At 41.8% G+C, this 15,910-nt stretch overlaps 1 protein-coding gene across 1 annotated transcript; it reads left to right on the plus strand.

Moving 5' to 3' along the window:
• The first annotated feature begins 223 nt into the window (after nt 1–223).
• LOC126443343 (speckle-type POZ protein-like) lies at nt 224–9,630 on the plus strand. Its single transcript, XM_050090938.1, has 2 exons — nt 224–776; nt 9,396–9,630. The coding sequence occupies exons 1-2, from the start codon at nt 232–234 to the stop codon at nt 9,517–9,519; spliced, it is 669 nt and encodes a 222-aa protein (XP_049946895.1). The 5' UTR covers nt 224–231; the 3' UTR covers nt 9,520–9,630.
• Nucleotides 9,631–15,910: the final 6,280 nt, after the last annotated feature.

A 15,910-nucleotide genomic window follows, 5' to 3' on the forward strand; every position in this document is an offset into this window, starting at 1 on the left:
CTTTCTGTCGACTTCTTGTAAGAAATACGGGTGTTTGTTATTGTATTGTTGAAGACACGTGGCTATCACCTATGGCTAGGGAAGGATGTCATGCAGTTGTGATTGACATGTAATAGGCGATATTTACCCGCTGCTGCTGAGCACAGATCACGTATGCCTAATACATGAATTTACGGTGCTGTGTAAGGGCAAATGGCTGTTCAGTGATGCCTTGTTTCAGAAACATTCGCAATGGCAGCCGCCAAGGAGGTGCAAGAGGCTGCTGCTACGGGTGCTGGGGAAGGGGCCACGGTGACTCTGGTGGCCGGGGACACGCGGCTGGAGGCGCACAGGGCCGTCCTGGCAGGCGGGAGCCCCGTGTTCGCCGCCATGCTCTGCCAGGACACGCCGGAGGCCAGCAGCAGTGTGGTCACAGTCCCCAGCGTGGAGGGCCCGGTGCTGCACCAGCTGCTGGCCTACATGTACTCCCTCCGTGCTCCCGAGGTGCCCCGCATGGCCCCAGAACTCCTGGCAGCTGCAGACAGGTACGGCGTGTGGGGGCTGAAGGTCCAGTGTGAGGAGCAGCTGGCCAGTCAGCTGTCAGCAGAGAACGCGGCGCGCACAGCGGTGCTGGCAGTGAGGCACTCCTGTCCCAGCCTCGCAGAGGTCGCTGTCGCCTTCATAAAAGCCAACTCGCTGGTGTTTGCCACAGCGGGTTGGGCCGATGCGGTCCTCAACCACCCTGATGAGGTGGTCAAAGTGAGTCAGTTGCTCGGTGGGCCACTAACAGAAACCAGGTAACTGCGACACAAGATGATCACCTGCATTTCCCATTGTTAAGTGTGAAACTCTGTCCCCATACCTGTGTCTGTGTGTGTGTGTTCAAGGCTATAATGTTTGCCACTGAGTTTGTATAGATGTCTCTGTCCTGTAAAATGCAGCTTCATTGATGCCTACAACAGCCATTTGCTGGTACCTCAGAATACTTTTGTTGCCTGGCAGATTGAAAGGGAATTCTTAAGGCTTTCGTCGCCACTTGTTGGCAAACTGCCTACTGGCTTATATCTCGGGTTCTTTGGCCGATGTTCGTCTGATGATTTTACTGACGTTTCGCCAGCACGAGTGGCTGACATTGTCAAAGCTTCACCACTGCCAGTGGTGAACTGGAGCCCACCTCGCTGCCACAGACGGGATGACTGGACGATCAATCATTACCAGGATGAAAGAACATAAGAGACGTTGCAGGTTGGGCCAGCTTGAGAAATCAGCCGCTTATTCAGAGAAGCTGTAGAAATATAAAAACACGTGAATGGCTTCAACAAGAAAGCGGAAAGCCTTAAGGTAAACGGATCCTGGATTCCTGTAATGCAGCGAACGACCGTCGCAGGTAGCAAGAGTACAACTGCACCGGAAATGACCGCGGAAAAGCCCTCAGACATTGGTGCAACAGATACATATGGTCTGTGGCTGTGAGCTCGGCTCCAGTTCATCACCGGCAATGGAGGGTGAAGCTTTGACAATGCCAGCCACTCATGCTGCCGTAACATCAGTAAAATCATCAGACAAACATCGGCCAAAGAACCAGCGACAGAAGCCAATAGGCAGTTTTGTCACATTCAGACATATCTCTAAATTTAACAGTGTTTACCAGCACATGTCATGAAATAGCCCAAGTTTTCGTAGCTTCAAACATTTTGACCTTTAAACAGTCCCTCCTTATTTGTTGTCACTGTTAAATTGCATGTGTACAAAACGTTGCCCTATAGCTTTCTGCATCAGGTATCTCAACAAAGGTACAAACCCTTTGTATACAGCATCAGTCATTTTGCTGTGGGCACAAAGATGCGTTGCTGAGCACATAAGCCGAAGCAGTGATGTGTCTAGTTTGGGGCCAAGATGAGCTGTGCCTCAGGCCTCATTCTGTGCACTGTGCAGGTCACTAAAATCCTGTTTGCATAAAGTAGAGTTTAAAGCGGTTCAGTGTGTCTTCTGCAACTGCTACTCACAGTAAAATACCTAGCAATAGTGTCACGCTGCGTAAACACAAGAAAAGATGAGGACTAAGTGTGTCACTCATAACCAACACCTGGTACAAAGTAGCCTACTGCAGCACAGATCATGTTGAGCAACAATATATTTACAGTTTTCGATTGATGATGTAGCTAATATAGACCTGAGGAAATCAGTTCGTGTAAAGTAGATACTCAGAGCAATTGCTATTCCCAACTCGGTGTTTACAATCTGAAAATAATTTTCTCAGCACAATCCTTTACTGTCTTTAGACGGTACAAGAAAACTTTTTAACTACATTTAAGGCACAGCAGATGAAACTGTTTCTCATTAATGGCTTGTATAGATGATTCGCAGAAAAGGTGAAGTGAGCGTCTGTGCACCCATGTGAGGTTGACCATTATGCATGCAACCTGTGACCAGCTCAGAGGATAAGAACCCAGGTCTAACGGCAGCTCTGGGTGCTCCCATACAGTTTGGAGTGTCCCCATATTGTTTCTCTCTGTTTAGCCATCATGCAGAGCACATGCAACACTCACTCCCACAGAAGGGGTTTAGTGGTCAACATGCTTTGCTTGCATCCTTGATGAAAAGGCGTCATATTTGTCTGCCTGTCTTTCAAGTTTTCTGTATCTTCACAAAACTCTCCAGTGACTACCACAGGATTTCATTCAGTTAGGGTGCTGCTGACGGCCTTCCCTACTCTACCCATTGCTGCTGCTGTACCTTCTCCGATAACCTGAACATTGAAGAGTCACTGATATTTAACTTCCATTTGTTCTACACCACTTAGTTATATATTCCCTTGAATTTCTGATAGCTAATAAAATTTTTGGCTAGACTTAAATATTTATGCAATACTTTGTGCTGTTTACTTACTAGAAATTTTCTCTTTTGGTTAAATTGGCTGCACTCCCTAGATCATTGATAATTAACTTCTAGCCCCTATTGTTAATTATTCAGCCTGATTCTCTCTTGTTTGGTTAGCATGACATGAAAATTCATGTTTGAAACACGAAATATATTAAAACTGCTCTACATTTTCTTTAAAGAAGCTGTTTTCGGAACACATCACTATCTAATCGCATTAATGTGACAACCTGTCAAAGGCCTGAATAAGCTCCTTTGGCAGCACAACGTATGTGGTAAGAGAGTCAATGAGTTTCTGGAAGGTACAGACAGGCCAGCTGCACTAGGCTTCTCAGTTTAGAATCCATGGCATGAACAGCACACTCGAGGTAGTCCCAAAGATCCTCGATTGGAGTGGTGAGGGGGAAAGGGGGGAATTGTAGGTAGGCTGGGAAATATGAAAAAGAAAATATGATGCCTGAATCTAGATTTAACGTGACCAGCGAACTGAAATGGAAAGAAGGATGACATGTTAGAGGAATGTGATGATATCAACAGGATGAGGAAGTTGAGGAAAAGGTCAGCACTGAATAGCAACCCAGGAGTAATTTTGAAGAGTTCAGTGATTTATTTGTGTCATAATTAGCAAAACAATAGCAACAATAATTCGGGTTAGGAAGCCATTGTCACTCCCAGAAAACCAACTGACAGTAAGAGAGTATACAACAATAGTGAATAGGTATCTCTGGATGTAAAAAGAGAGAAACATCTAATAATCATTAGTTTGCTGTAATAGGGGAAGGTAAAAAGACATAGTTAAGAGACAATATAAGATTATTGGAAAGAATGAGAGAGGAGAAAGTTTCCTAGAATTCTGAATTAAATACCTACTGGTAACAATAAACACGATCTTAAAGAATCAAATCAGAAGAAAGTGGGAAAGGCCTCTTCTGCCTGAGCTCCTCAAGATATGGAGCACCTTGGTCACGCTGCTGCAGTTTTGCATAACAGCCTGTCCCAGCATTGACACACATACAGAGCAGAAACTGTAACCGTTATAGATTACTTTTCTGGCTGTTCCAAGAAATTTAGTGCTGATAGCACCACCTACGTTTATGTGAGATATGGGGGTGGGGGGAGGAACGTGAGTTTCTTCACATGAGAGTAGCAATACTGCTCCCTGTAGTACCATGGCTGTATTCCCTGATGTATTCACATACTATTACCCTGTCCCTTCTTCTTGTCAGTTTCCCACATATGAGTATCCTCACCTATTTTGTAGAGAACTTCCACAGTTCCTTTCTTATCAGTTCACATCTTCCTATAGCCTCCCATTCTGAATGTGGTATTCTCTTTTCTTGCTTTTCTCGCAGCGCACGATTCATTTTCATTCACTACTCAGCTCCAGATGTACATTCTCAGATACTTCTTCTACAGATTAAGGCCTGTGTTTGGTATTTGTAGTCTTGTTTTCTGAGGAATGTCGTATTACCCTGCTGGAGTAACTTTCATTGTCCCTCATGTCTATGTTTGTTGCTAGTGTGGTCCTTAATTTTCATAACTTTGTTATCGTTGTCATTTCTACTACTACCCAATACATTCATCTTTCTTTTGATTGTAAATCCTAATGCTGTATTCATTAGACTGTTCATTACATTCAACCGCTCTGGTAATTCTTTCTCACTTTTGCTAATGATAACAATACCATCAGCGAATCCTATCATGAAATCCTTTCATTCTGAATTTTAATTCTATTCCTGAATCTCTTCAGTTGCAGCAGTGATACCTCGATTTTCGTTTTAAACGATAAGGGTGAACCATTTCTAGCATATTTTGAATTAGTTCCTCTTTCTTCCATTCCTATTTTTCCCTGTCGATTATTGTATATAACTACATGTTACCTGCATTTCCCCTATTTATTAAACTATTTTTAAGGATTTTATACGAGTTGCACCATTTTACACTGCCAAAGCTTCCTAAAGGTAGACTAATCCAATGACCATTCCTTTAATTTTGGTAAATATTGATTCCATTACCAAGTGCAAGTGCCTCTCTGAGACCTTTATCTTTCCTAAATCCAAACTTATCAGACTATAATAGATCTTAAACTTTCCCTATCATTCTACTGTATGTTGTTCTCGTCATAAATTTGGATGCATGAGTTGTCAAGCTGATTGTGTGGAACTCTTCACTTATTGGCCTTTTCCTGCTTCTATAGTATCTGCATGACATTTTTTTCTGAAGGTCTGCTTGTATGTCCCTTGTCATAGGTTGTGCAACCAACGTGAACAGTCGTATGGGTGTCACTTTCACCAAAAGTTATAGAAATTCCTAAGTAATATTATCCAACCAGATTGTCTTGTATGTGTGCAAGTATTCCAAAGCTTTTCTTAAGTTCTAATACTGAGTCCCCTATGTTTTATTATTTGATGACCATTTTTTTCTTGGGTCATGTCATCTGATAGTTCCTTTCACTCATAGAGGTCTTCACTATACTGTTTCCAACCTTGCTCTGCTCTGCTTTTAACAACAGAATTCCTTTCTTACTCTTGATCTTGAATGCTCACACTTTTCCAGCAACCATTTTGCTTTGTTTTTCCAGAACTTCCTTTTTTATTGGTTCCTTAGTGACCTGTAATGCTGTAGGGAACAGTTCCAGAAATGACACACTATTTTAATGTTTTGTTTTTATTCAAAAATTTAATCATTTTTTATTATGTAAACACTTCAAAATCCAGGACGTCCACAAAAATTATTAGAAATCATTAAACATGAAACTACAATACTAAGAAAAAAATTAAGACAAGAAACTATGCTCATGTGTCATTTTATACTTACAATAGGGACAAAAAGATAGTGCACAATTTTCAGAAAAAGTAAACACCCTAAGCCAAAACCTCTTGAGGGTTTAATACATATCAATGCATATGTTTCTAAGGTCTGAAAAAATTCATAACTGTACTTGGGATATCAGCATACTGTGAGCCCATACCTTACATCTAGTATATTTAATGCACGATTCCCCTGGTCTTGAATGGAAGAAGATAGTGCAGTACATACAAACACAGTCATCATCTGCACTGAGATCTGAGTTATAGAGTTATCTGCTTAACTATATTCTTTTGCAAGCTTGTCGAAATATCTGTCAATCCTCAGTTAATTTTCACTGGTGCACTTTCTCTTCTAGAAGCTTGTTGTTGGTACAGCTACTCAGAAAGCCAGAAGAAACCAGAGTTATTTTACGTTTCTTTAATGAGCATTGTACTGCAGCACAAACTGGAAATACTTCATCAAATGGTGCCTTGAGTCATCTAGAGCTATCTTTTACAAGTCTCAAAGCTGTTTGTGGAAGTATTCCTCTTCAGATGGTGAAATATTCTGTAAAACATGTGAACATGCAGGAAAATTGGGATATTTGTTGTCACACTTAGGTGGATGTGAATTTTGGTCACTATGTACAGGCGAAGATTGTTTTCGTCCAAGCTGCCGGCCGAGCCCATTGCATACAGGGAGCATGCAGCACTGTGTGTCCCATGAGCCAGAGAGGCGGCCGCCGTTTATGCCTTCTTCTCACTCTCCTTTGGCAACAGGATTGCTTGGATGTTGGGCAGGACAAAAGCCTCTGTGGTGATGTCAGAGGGCAGCTTGTTGCGCATCTTATTGTTGCAGATTGCAGGTCCAAGTGGTGCAGGGTGACATATGTCTTATTGTTGCAGGCTACGATTCCATTCAGCTCAAGCACTCAGCTGCTAGGTACTCAGTGATGGCGGCGAGGTACAATGGTGCCCAGGCACCCACACGCTCTGCATACTTAGCCTTGCGCAAAAGAGGGTGGATTCTGCTGACTAGGAGCTGAAGCCCAGTCCTGCTTGAGTGGTACTTTCACTTTCCCTTGACTTAGCCTCCCTTTTTGCGTGTGGACATTTCAGCTAGCTAAGTGATGCAGGCGAACGAGAGGGCAGCAACAGTGTGACCTGGAGTGAGTCAAGCAACCTTAGGAAATCCACTCTTAGTATTAACCACACATGCTTCTATACCTTATGCAGTGGCAAAGAGCTAACGCATTTGGCACTGGGTGACGTTGGGTGTGTTTCTAGGAGGTTTGAAACTTTCATTATAATGGGTCTTCCTGGGCCCAAAAATGCAAACGTGTATTGGCTGAAGTTGGCAATTACAGTGGGATAGTAGGCAAAATAGAGAAACTCCATTTTCATTGGCACATTTCAGCACTTGAACATGTTTGAGATTCCAGCAATCATCATCAGTGATAAACACTTTATTCTCTTTGCTTACCTTAATGAAACTAGAAAAATTTCTCCAGCCATTCATCCACTTTCTGGCCCTATTTCTAGAGTTCTTATAGGTACTCCATCAGTTAATTGCTCTCTCGGTTTTTTCAGGGGTAGAGTAAAGCTGGAGGTATAAAGCTAGCAGCAGAATTCATGCACGCTAATGTTGTAATGTGCAACCTCCTTTCAACAATTGTAAGTACCCCCACTTGTTTCTCCAGTCATTGCAAAAATTTTTTGCCTCATGTCCACACATGAAAGTACAGATAAATTCATGCTGGTGAAATTCCTTCTTTATTGAGGACATTCATATAGCGTGTAAAATCTGTTAACCTGAACTCTATTAAATACCATTGCATGAGCCAAAGTAGCAGCTTCCAGCTCCCTTAAAGATAAATCAGGATTGTGTGGCATAAATCCATTCAGTCAGTCAGTCAGTCAGTCCTTATTACATTTTTGAGAGATACTATTTTGTTTTGCGGCTTAGTAAGCTAGTTCCTTTGGGACACTATATCCTGCATAAACCCCTCGTCAAATGTAGTCTGAAACCTCTGACCCTTCGTTTGTGGCATGCGTTCTGAAAGTCACCTGTGATACACCAAATTGTCTGGCTGCTCTCAATCAGCCGATTCCATTCTTGTTTACTATACTGATGGCCCTTTCCATGGCTTATTTATCCCATGACGCGCATGTAGTCTTTCGGACAAACATTTTAAGAAACTGCAAAAATTTGGTAGGAATTGGGATCCAAGCTCTTTTATGATATTAGTAGTGCTATTGCAATGTATTTGTAAATATTTTAAATGGTTTTATTACGTCAGTTGATCAGGCAAAAATGAGTCGTTTTGTCTTTACTCATGACATGTCATTTTATGGTATACATATAGACATAGATGAAGCGACTTAGTTGCTCTTTACCATAGCCTCGGATTCCAAACAACAGGGTCTATTCATTCACAGTCCCATGATGCTTTAACTTGATTTTGGTATCTCTGTGCACTCTGTGTTCTAAAATGAAGTAGCAACATTGCTACTATGTAGTAAATGTCACTGTTGTTCCCTGTAAACCAGTGGACACAATAGAGGTAGGCAGTAGAGCACAAGCACCACCACCACCACCACCACTAGCACAACCAGCACAACCATTGGTGGACCTAGTAAAGCACTATGGGGGTCAACACGATTTGCAGGCTGTTAAATATTGTAGACTTTTTCATGATTCACATTCTCTACCTCATTATTCAATAGGACTGGTTATGGAATGTTACATAAATTTTCAAAAAAACTTATTCATCGAGAGTACATGATGTATGTAAGAGTTCATTAATTTTTCATTCCATTTCATGGATTTATTTTAACTGGAACAGTCGTATTACCATTTTAGTGCGCATCTGATATTTTATCAGAATGGATCTGGGCATATGGAAGATGAATATTATGTTGATAAGTTGTAATAAATCTCTTTGCAGAATAAGAAAAGTACATATCATTTATTTGCTTTGTTTGTCCAGAAGTTGCCACATTTTAGTTACCAGCGCATGTCACACGTATTTTACAATATGTATCCTTTTCTAGGATGAATGTAGTGAACTTGTCAGATACAAGTGACACTTTGTGTGTGTGTGTCGGTGTTTCCCCGTTTTTTCAAATATGTTCATGAAGAAGACTGTACACTGTTACAGGCTTCAGTTGTACACACACACACACACACACACACACACACACACACACACACACGATGGAGAAGTAGTAGATTAGGTGCCATTGTTACATGTAAAACGTTTCGATGAATTTCTTTTATGTGAAACAGAAGCTGGCGAAATTTGCTGATAAAGGCCACCAAATATACCAATAAGAGGTTTGAAGGATTTTGCTTTAACGTCAGGAAAGTCTTTAACATGTAAATGTCAATTGTTTTGTGTGTAATCTTTGATAGTTTCACTGAGAACTAGTATAAGCTTCCTGAAGCATCTATTGTAGCGGATATAATGACTGCTAAGAAACAGCACCCCAAGTTGAAAGAAAATTAGTTACAGCAATCAGCGTGTCGGAATTTGACAGATGAAAATCTTGAGAGGTTGCATAAACAAACTTTTAATGGATAGTGGTTGAAGACAGAACCACTATACCTTAATATACGAGTTTCGTATCATAGAAGGGGAATATAGTAGGGTCGTTGTTGGACATATGTATACATTTTTGGTTGTATGTTTTCTTTATTAAGTGTATGTTTTCAGGAAGGTGGGAGAATTTTTATGTTTTGTGCAGGAGCCTTCCTGGAAAGAAGATTAGCCGAGGACTGATCCAGGCAGCTAAGGAGGGGGCGGTGGAGGAGCTCAGGGTGCTTCTTGCGACAGGGGCGAAAGTGGGGGCGAGGGACGAGGACATGTGAACTGCTCTGCACTGGGCAGCTGAGAGGGGACAACTGGAAGCAGTAACATGTCTGTTGGAAGGTGGAGCAGAGGTGGATGTCGGGGACAGCAGGCAGAACACGCCGCTGCACTGGGCTGCACTGTGCAGCAAGATGCGGCCACACAAAGGTGGCGGCCGTGCTGCTCGATGCAGGAGCTGACACTGAGGCCAGGGACGCACACGGGCACGAACCCTGTGTCATCGCCAGGCAGAACGGCAAGCAGCAACTCGTGGAGATGCTATCGTGAAGGATTCAGTTCAACAAACATCTCTGCAATAATGCTGAAATGACTCTCTGCATCTGTCTGATATTGTTCTAAATAAAGAATGCAAAGGTGAATACTGCAGTCCATCATTTGTACTCACCTTTAAGTAGGACTCAAATACAGTGGTCCCATTATCAGAGACTTCGTATTCTGTGGTGTGCGAGGCAATTGGGGTTAAGCAGCCATTCATGCAAGGTGCCTGCCACACAGACTTGACACACAAATGATTAGACAAGCAATTCTATACAGCACAATCTTACAACTGTTATAATGATAATTGTTCATGGTCCTATGTCATAATGCAGCTGAAGCATCATCGTCAATAGAATAAAAATCAGTTAAATTCTTATAAAAGAAAAGGACACAGCCAAATTTCCAGATTAAAAATTAAGAATATGTTTCTATGATATAAGACGGTATCTATTTCTGCGTCTGCTGCAATAATGGAATAGTTCATATATTTTATTATTGTGTCATACTGGTAGCATAATTCGCATTACCTTATGTGCTGGTCATCTGTAATTGTAAAAGCAGTTCTTGTTTAACTACAGAGAAGCAAAGCTCAATCTCAAATCTCATGATCTTCATCTGGCTGTAATGCTGCTGACATGAAACATGTTACGATGTGACAGACAGTGTTGAATACCACCACGTATGGGATGCCTTGGCAGATCTCACTACTTTACACATTTCCCTTCTTTCAACCTTCTGTGCATTCCCCTATCCAGATATCGTCAGATGAGCGCTTGTAGCAACTCTGGACAGACAGGCGCCATTGCTGACAGCACCCACACTGCCCCCGTTGGCAGTCTTTGTAACTACAGATTGCAGGAATTCTACAGCCGATACCAGAACGTATCGTACTTCTGTAGACAACTAGGTCACGAAAAGGAGCACTTCACGATAGATACATATGCCACCCCAATCCTAAAGAAGGAAGAAAATTGTACTTGTTACATTTTATGGAATAGCTATGCAGATAGATAGAACTTGGCAGTTTGCAGAAAACAAAAGGAGTTCTGGAAACTGGGGTGATGCAAAACATTTTTTGATGTGTGTATTATGCTGTCACGATATCAGTATCTAGGCGCTGAATTAATGAATCAGTTTGCAGAAAACAAGACTGCCGACCATATTGTTTCCTCATTTCTGCAAACTGATGTCCTTCATGTAGTCGGCCATTGGACATTCAGTCAAATATTGAAGAGTCGTAATATTTTGTAGTCGGAGCAACAACAGCTTTAGCTACACTCGTACATTGTTAGTGTAAAGAAATTTACAGAAATTCTCCAAAATTTTAAAAATCGATTAAAATTTTGTTCTGAGAAGCGATGAAAATGCCTCAGGGTCATATTAGCTGTATAGAGGTTCTTTTATTAGACAACACAACCACCATTATAGGTCTAATGTACAGTGATAATTACACTGCATAAGGCTAGAGACGATGTAGGATATACCAACATTGAAGTTGTAAACTGATCAATTGTATAACCAATGGAAATGTTATCAGATTAGCTTAACTCTGAATTCTAGAGCCTAAAGTGAATGTCTAAAGTGTCAAAACTCATGACTCATTAAGAAAGCAAAGCTTTGTTACAACCATCCCAGGGTGTAATATGGTGACTCCTTATTAAATGTGGTCTTAAAATGAATTTTCGATTGAAGAGGATAGCAGTTAACATCTGCAATTTCTCCATCATGTGGATAAAAGCATTGTTCACTTAGACTGCTCATAAAACTGTGCTAAGTGACGAAGGAGCTACAACAGTCTACCCAGTGATAGATTCTTGGACCCTGCTAGTGAGAGCTCAGCTTGTATGGGGTCCGTTAGGGTGGGCAGTTGTGACACTCGCCTAATAGAATTCACTTTGAGGAACTAATCTAAACCAAAGTAATGGGCGGGGTAGGAAATGAACGTCAAATGAATGATGGAAGCACTAGGTGGTTTAGTCATCACTTGGCACAGTTTTGTTGGCAGTCTACATGAACAATAGTTTTATCCCCATGATGGAGGCATTTCATGTGCAACAAGAACGCTATGGGCATGTAAGGCATGTCAGAGCTAACATCTGACTAGGTGGGATGGTTTAATTTTTCTCTATTTGTACACGCTCACCTCTACATTCCACAAATCTGCTTTCTGGTCTATGGCGACGTGCAGTGTCACTCCCTCAAATACTGTAAAATAACTAACTGAAATATTTGTGTCCCTAAGTTGCATTATGTTGACTGTTTGCTGTAAGCGTGTCCTACACATGAAATCTTCGTTTACTAGATAACTGAAGCAAGCTGTCGGAAAAATTTCCACATAGTAAGACACAAATGTTGATTTGCTTCACTCAAACTGCACACCCTTACTGAGTGGTACCCATATCAAACCTGTGACCTACTAGGTAGAAACCGCAACCTACTGGATTAGTCAGGTCTGCCTTTCTCTACAGTTTTTACTCTCTGCAGCTCCCTCCAGTATCATGAAAATTACTTCCAGATATCTTGACAGATGTCCTATCATCCTTTCCCTTCATCTTGTCAGTGTTTTTCATACATTCCTTTGCTTGTATTTTCTGGGGATGACCACCTCATTCCTTATCAGTCCACCTGATTTTCGACATTCTTCTGTAGCACCACATCTCAAATGCTTTGATCCTGTCCTGTTCTAGTTTTCCAACGGTCCATGTCTCACTACCATATAATGCCGTGCTCGAATTGTACGTTCTCATAAATCTTCCTCAAACTAAGATCTATGTTTGATACTAGCAGACTTCTCTTGTCCAGGAATGTCTTTTTTTATCTGTGCCGGTCTGTTTATTATGTCCTCCTTGCTATGTCCATAATTGGTTATTTTGCTGACTAAATGGTAGATTCCTAGACTTCATGTATTTTGTGATAACCTATTCTTGCTATTGTCATCTGTGCTACTTCTCATTGTATTCGCGTTTCTTCGATTTAGTCTCAATTCATATCTTGTAGTCCAGTAGATTGTTTATTCCATTCAGCAGATCCTGTCATTCTTCTTCAGTTTCACTGAGGATAGAGCTACTATTAGCAAATATTATCAATATCCTTACACTTTGAATTCTAGTCCCACTCTTTAACCTTTCTTTTATTTCATCACTGCTTCTTCAATTTATGAATTGAACGGCAACGATGAAATACTAGACCCCTGTCTTACATCCTTTTTAATTTGTGTACTTCGTCATTCTAGGTCTTCCAGACTTAGCCTTCATCTTGGTTCTTGTACGTATTGTATATTACCTGTTATTCTATGTAGCTTGTCCATATCTTTGGCAGAATTGAGAGTATGTTGCACCATTTTACATTGTCGAATACCTGTTCTAGGCCAACATATCCTATGAAAATGTCTCGATTTTCTTCGGTATCACTTCCCTTATCAACTGCAACATCAGAACTGCCTCCCTTGTGCCTTTATCCTTCCTAAAAATAAACCATCTAACAGATCCTCAATTTTCTTTTCCAATCTTCTGTATACTATTCCTGTTGAGAACTTGGACACATGAGCTGTTAAGGTGAATTCTCGGAGTTACTGACTCTTGCGAAATTCGAAATGGTGTGGATACCGGTTTCTGAATGTCAGACAGTATATCGTGAGTATTACACATTCTACATACCAGTGTGAACAGTCGATTTGTTGCCACTTCCCCCAGTGATTTTAGAGATATCTTCCAAAGCTCTTTTAAATTCTGATTCTAATATTGTATCACCCCTCTCTTCTATATCAACTCCTGCTTCTTCTTCTTCTATCACCTAATCAGCCAACAACCCCTACCCCTCATAGAGGCCTTCAATGTGTTCTTTTCATCTACATACTGGGAAATGAGAGCAAAGTATGATTAATTTCACTGTCAGGCCATCGGAACGATGACGTTTTCTCACACTGTCAAACATTGAGGCTAGCATAGGGTCTAGGGACTGTTCAGGGAAAGAGAAATACTTAGGAGATGATGGCACAGCCTATCCTGTAAAGGGGTGTCTACAATAGATTGAGAGGCAGAAACTCCTGTAATACAAGCAGGTGCAGTGCAGTGGCACTATGGCATTGTGTAGTACTGAAGAAAAGGTAGTGATGGAAGAGTCAGCATATGGGAGAGTCAGCATAGGCTGACGTAGGGTGGCTACTGCCCCCACACTCTCTTTTGATCCATTCAAGAATGGTGTATGGAAAGAATGAGTGAAGGAGAGCTAGCCTCACAATCGAAAATCATGGTTTATAGCTGCTTGAAAGTCGTTGCTAAAGTGTATTAACATATTCAAATTCTTCTGGAATATTCATATGGAACGCTGGTGGACAGTATAACGTATGAAATAAAATGTAAAACTAACTTGAAATCAATCTCTTTGAGGTTAATACAGTTTCTGTCAGAAGGACAAGTAGTTGGATTAAGAGCATGGCATGCACCTAGAGTTAGTGTGTGGTGCCACTTCATGACAATAGGTGTACTAATGTGGGCACTGTGAGTCACCTAGATGATATATTGTTATGCGACTTGACATGTGACCCACTTGAGCGCTGAAGATTCTCTCTTTGGCTGCAGCTCTGTAGCGTGCAGCCATAATCGTCAATTCTGGTTGCACACTACTTGTAAAACTGAGACTTGGTTGAGACATCAGAAAAAGTTTGTCTGAAAGCGATGCATTCCAGAGGAAAAAGAGGTGAGAAACTGTCTGGATCTGAAATTCTGAGTTGTGTAGTCTACTGTGGCACTATACTCAGCCTGTCCCCAAACAGCTGTTTACCTACATTGCAGCGTGCAGAGATACTCCTGTTAGCACAGGACTCCTTCCTGCCTGTTGGCCAGTAGACTATGAGAAGCAATGCAGAGCATGTTGGAGGTTCTGTATGGCAGCAGCAGCTCTGAGTTGCACAGAGGCAGCTGGCCTGAGTGGTGCCTCTCACAGGTGGGTGTGCAGCATGTGCTGCCTTTGACAGTCAGGGAGGTTCCAACAGTGGAGCAGCACGGCTCAGTGGGCACACAGGACACAGCGTGGCTTCTGATGCATCCTGAGACTGCGACCTGGAGGCCCTTCCTGCTGTCTAAATAAAGGCGTGAGTGCCTACCTCTCCTATCCCCATCCCAAACATAGTGTCTCATGTGCCAACTGTACTAGCTACACCAGAGAGCTATACAGTATGGTATAAGCGATCTAGGTCTGACAACCAGAGGGCTCTCTGTCATATTACACTTAGGATAAGTGAATTTCTCACCATTATAATTTTAGAACAAGTGAAATTTGAATCATCTCACCATTTAAAACTTTGGAGAAATGAGCTCTTGGGTTCTGAACTTAAGGTAATTGCAGTGGGTTAAATTGTTTAAATTGTAATGTCAAAGGCTTAACTGTTTCAACTACAGTCAGTTGGGCTAGGAATCTTTTAAATTTAGGGAAAGAGAAGCTGTATATTTCTGAACTGGATCTGAACTGAGCTGACATGGATCTGAACTGAGCTGATATGAATCTGAACTGAGCTGAGATGGATCTGAACTGAGCTGAGATGGATCCGAACTGAGCTGAGATGGATCTGAACCGAGCTGAGATGGATCTGAACTGAGCTGAGATGGATCTGAACTGAGCTGAGATGGATCTGAACTGAGCTGAGATGAAACTGAACTGAGCTGAGATGGATCTGAACTGAGGTGAGATGGATCTGAACTGAGCTGAGATGGATCTGAACTGAGCTGAGATGGATCTGAACTGAGCTGAGGTGGATCTGAACTGAGCTGAGATGGATCTGAACTGAACTGAGATGGATCTGAACTGAGCTGAGATGAATCTGAACTGAGCTGAGATGAATCTGAACTGAGCTGAGATGAATCTGAACTGAGCTGAGATGAATCTGAACTGAGCAGAGATGAATCTGAACTGAATTGAGCTGAGTCGAATTATTATATACTTCCTGTAGTCTGAGGGTGCTTCGCCTGTCTCATACATCTTGCTCAGCAGATGGTAGAGTTTTGTCAGGACTGGCTCGCCCAAGGCTGTCAGTAGTTCTAATGGAATGTTGTCTACTCCCGGGGCCTTGTTTCGGCTCAGGTCTTTCAGTGCTCTGTAAAACTCTTCACGCAGTATCGTATCTCCCATTTCATC

Source organism: Schistocerca serialis, unplaced genomic scaffold, assembly GCF_023864345.2.
Source record: "Schistocerca serialis cubense isolate TAMUIC-IGC-003099 unplaced genomic scaffold, iqSchSeri2.2 HiC_scaffold_1458, whole genome shotgun sequence".
Lineage (NCBI taxonomy): Eukaryota > Metazoa > Arthropoda > Insecta > Orthoptera > Acrididae > Schistocerca > Schistocerca serialis.

Excerpts from the sequence above, each read along its gene's own strand:
- LOC126443343 (XM_050090938.1), top strand. The coding sequence starts at position 232 with ATGGCAGCCGCCAAGGAGGTGCAAGAGGCTGCTGCTACGGGTGCTGGG. Across the intron at positions 777-9,395 it reads GGGCCACTAACAGAAACCAG|GAGCCTTCCTGGAAAGAAGA; the intron begins GTAACTGCGACA and ends TGTTTTGTGCAG.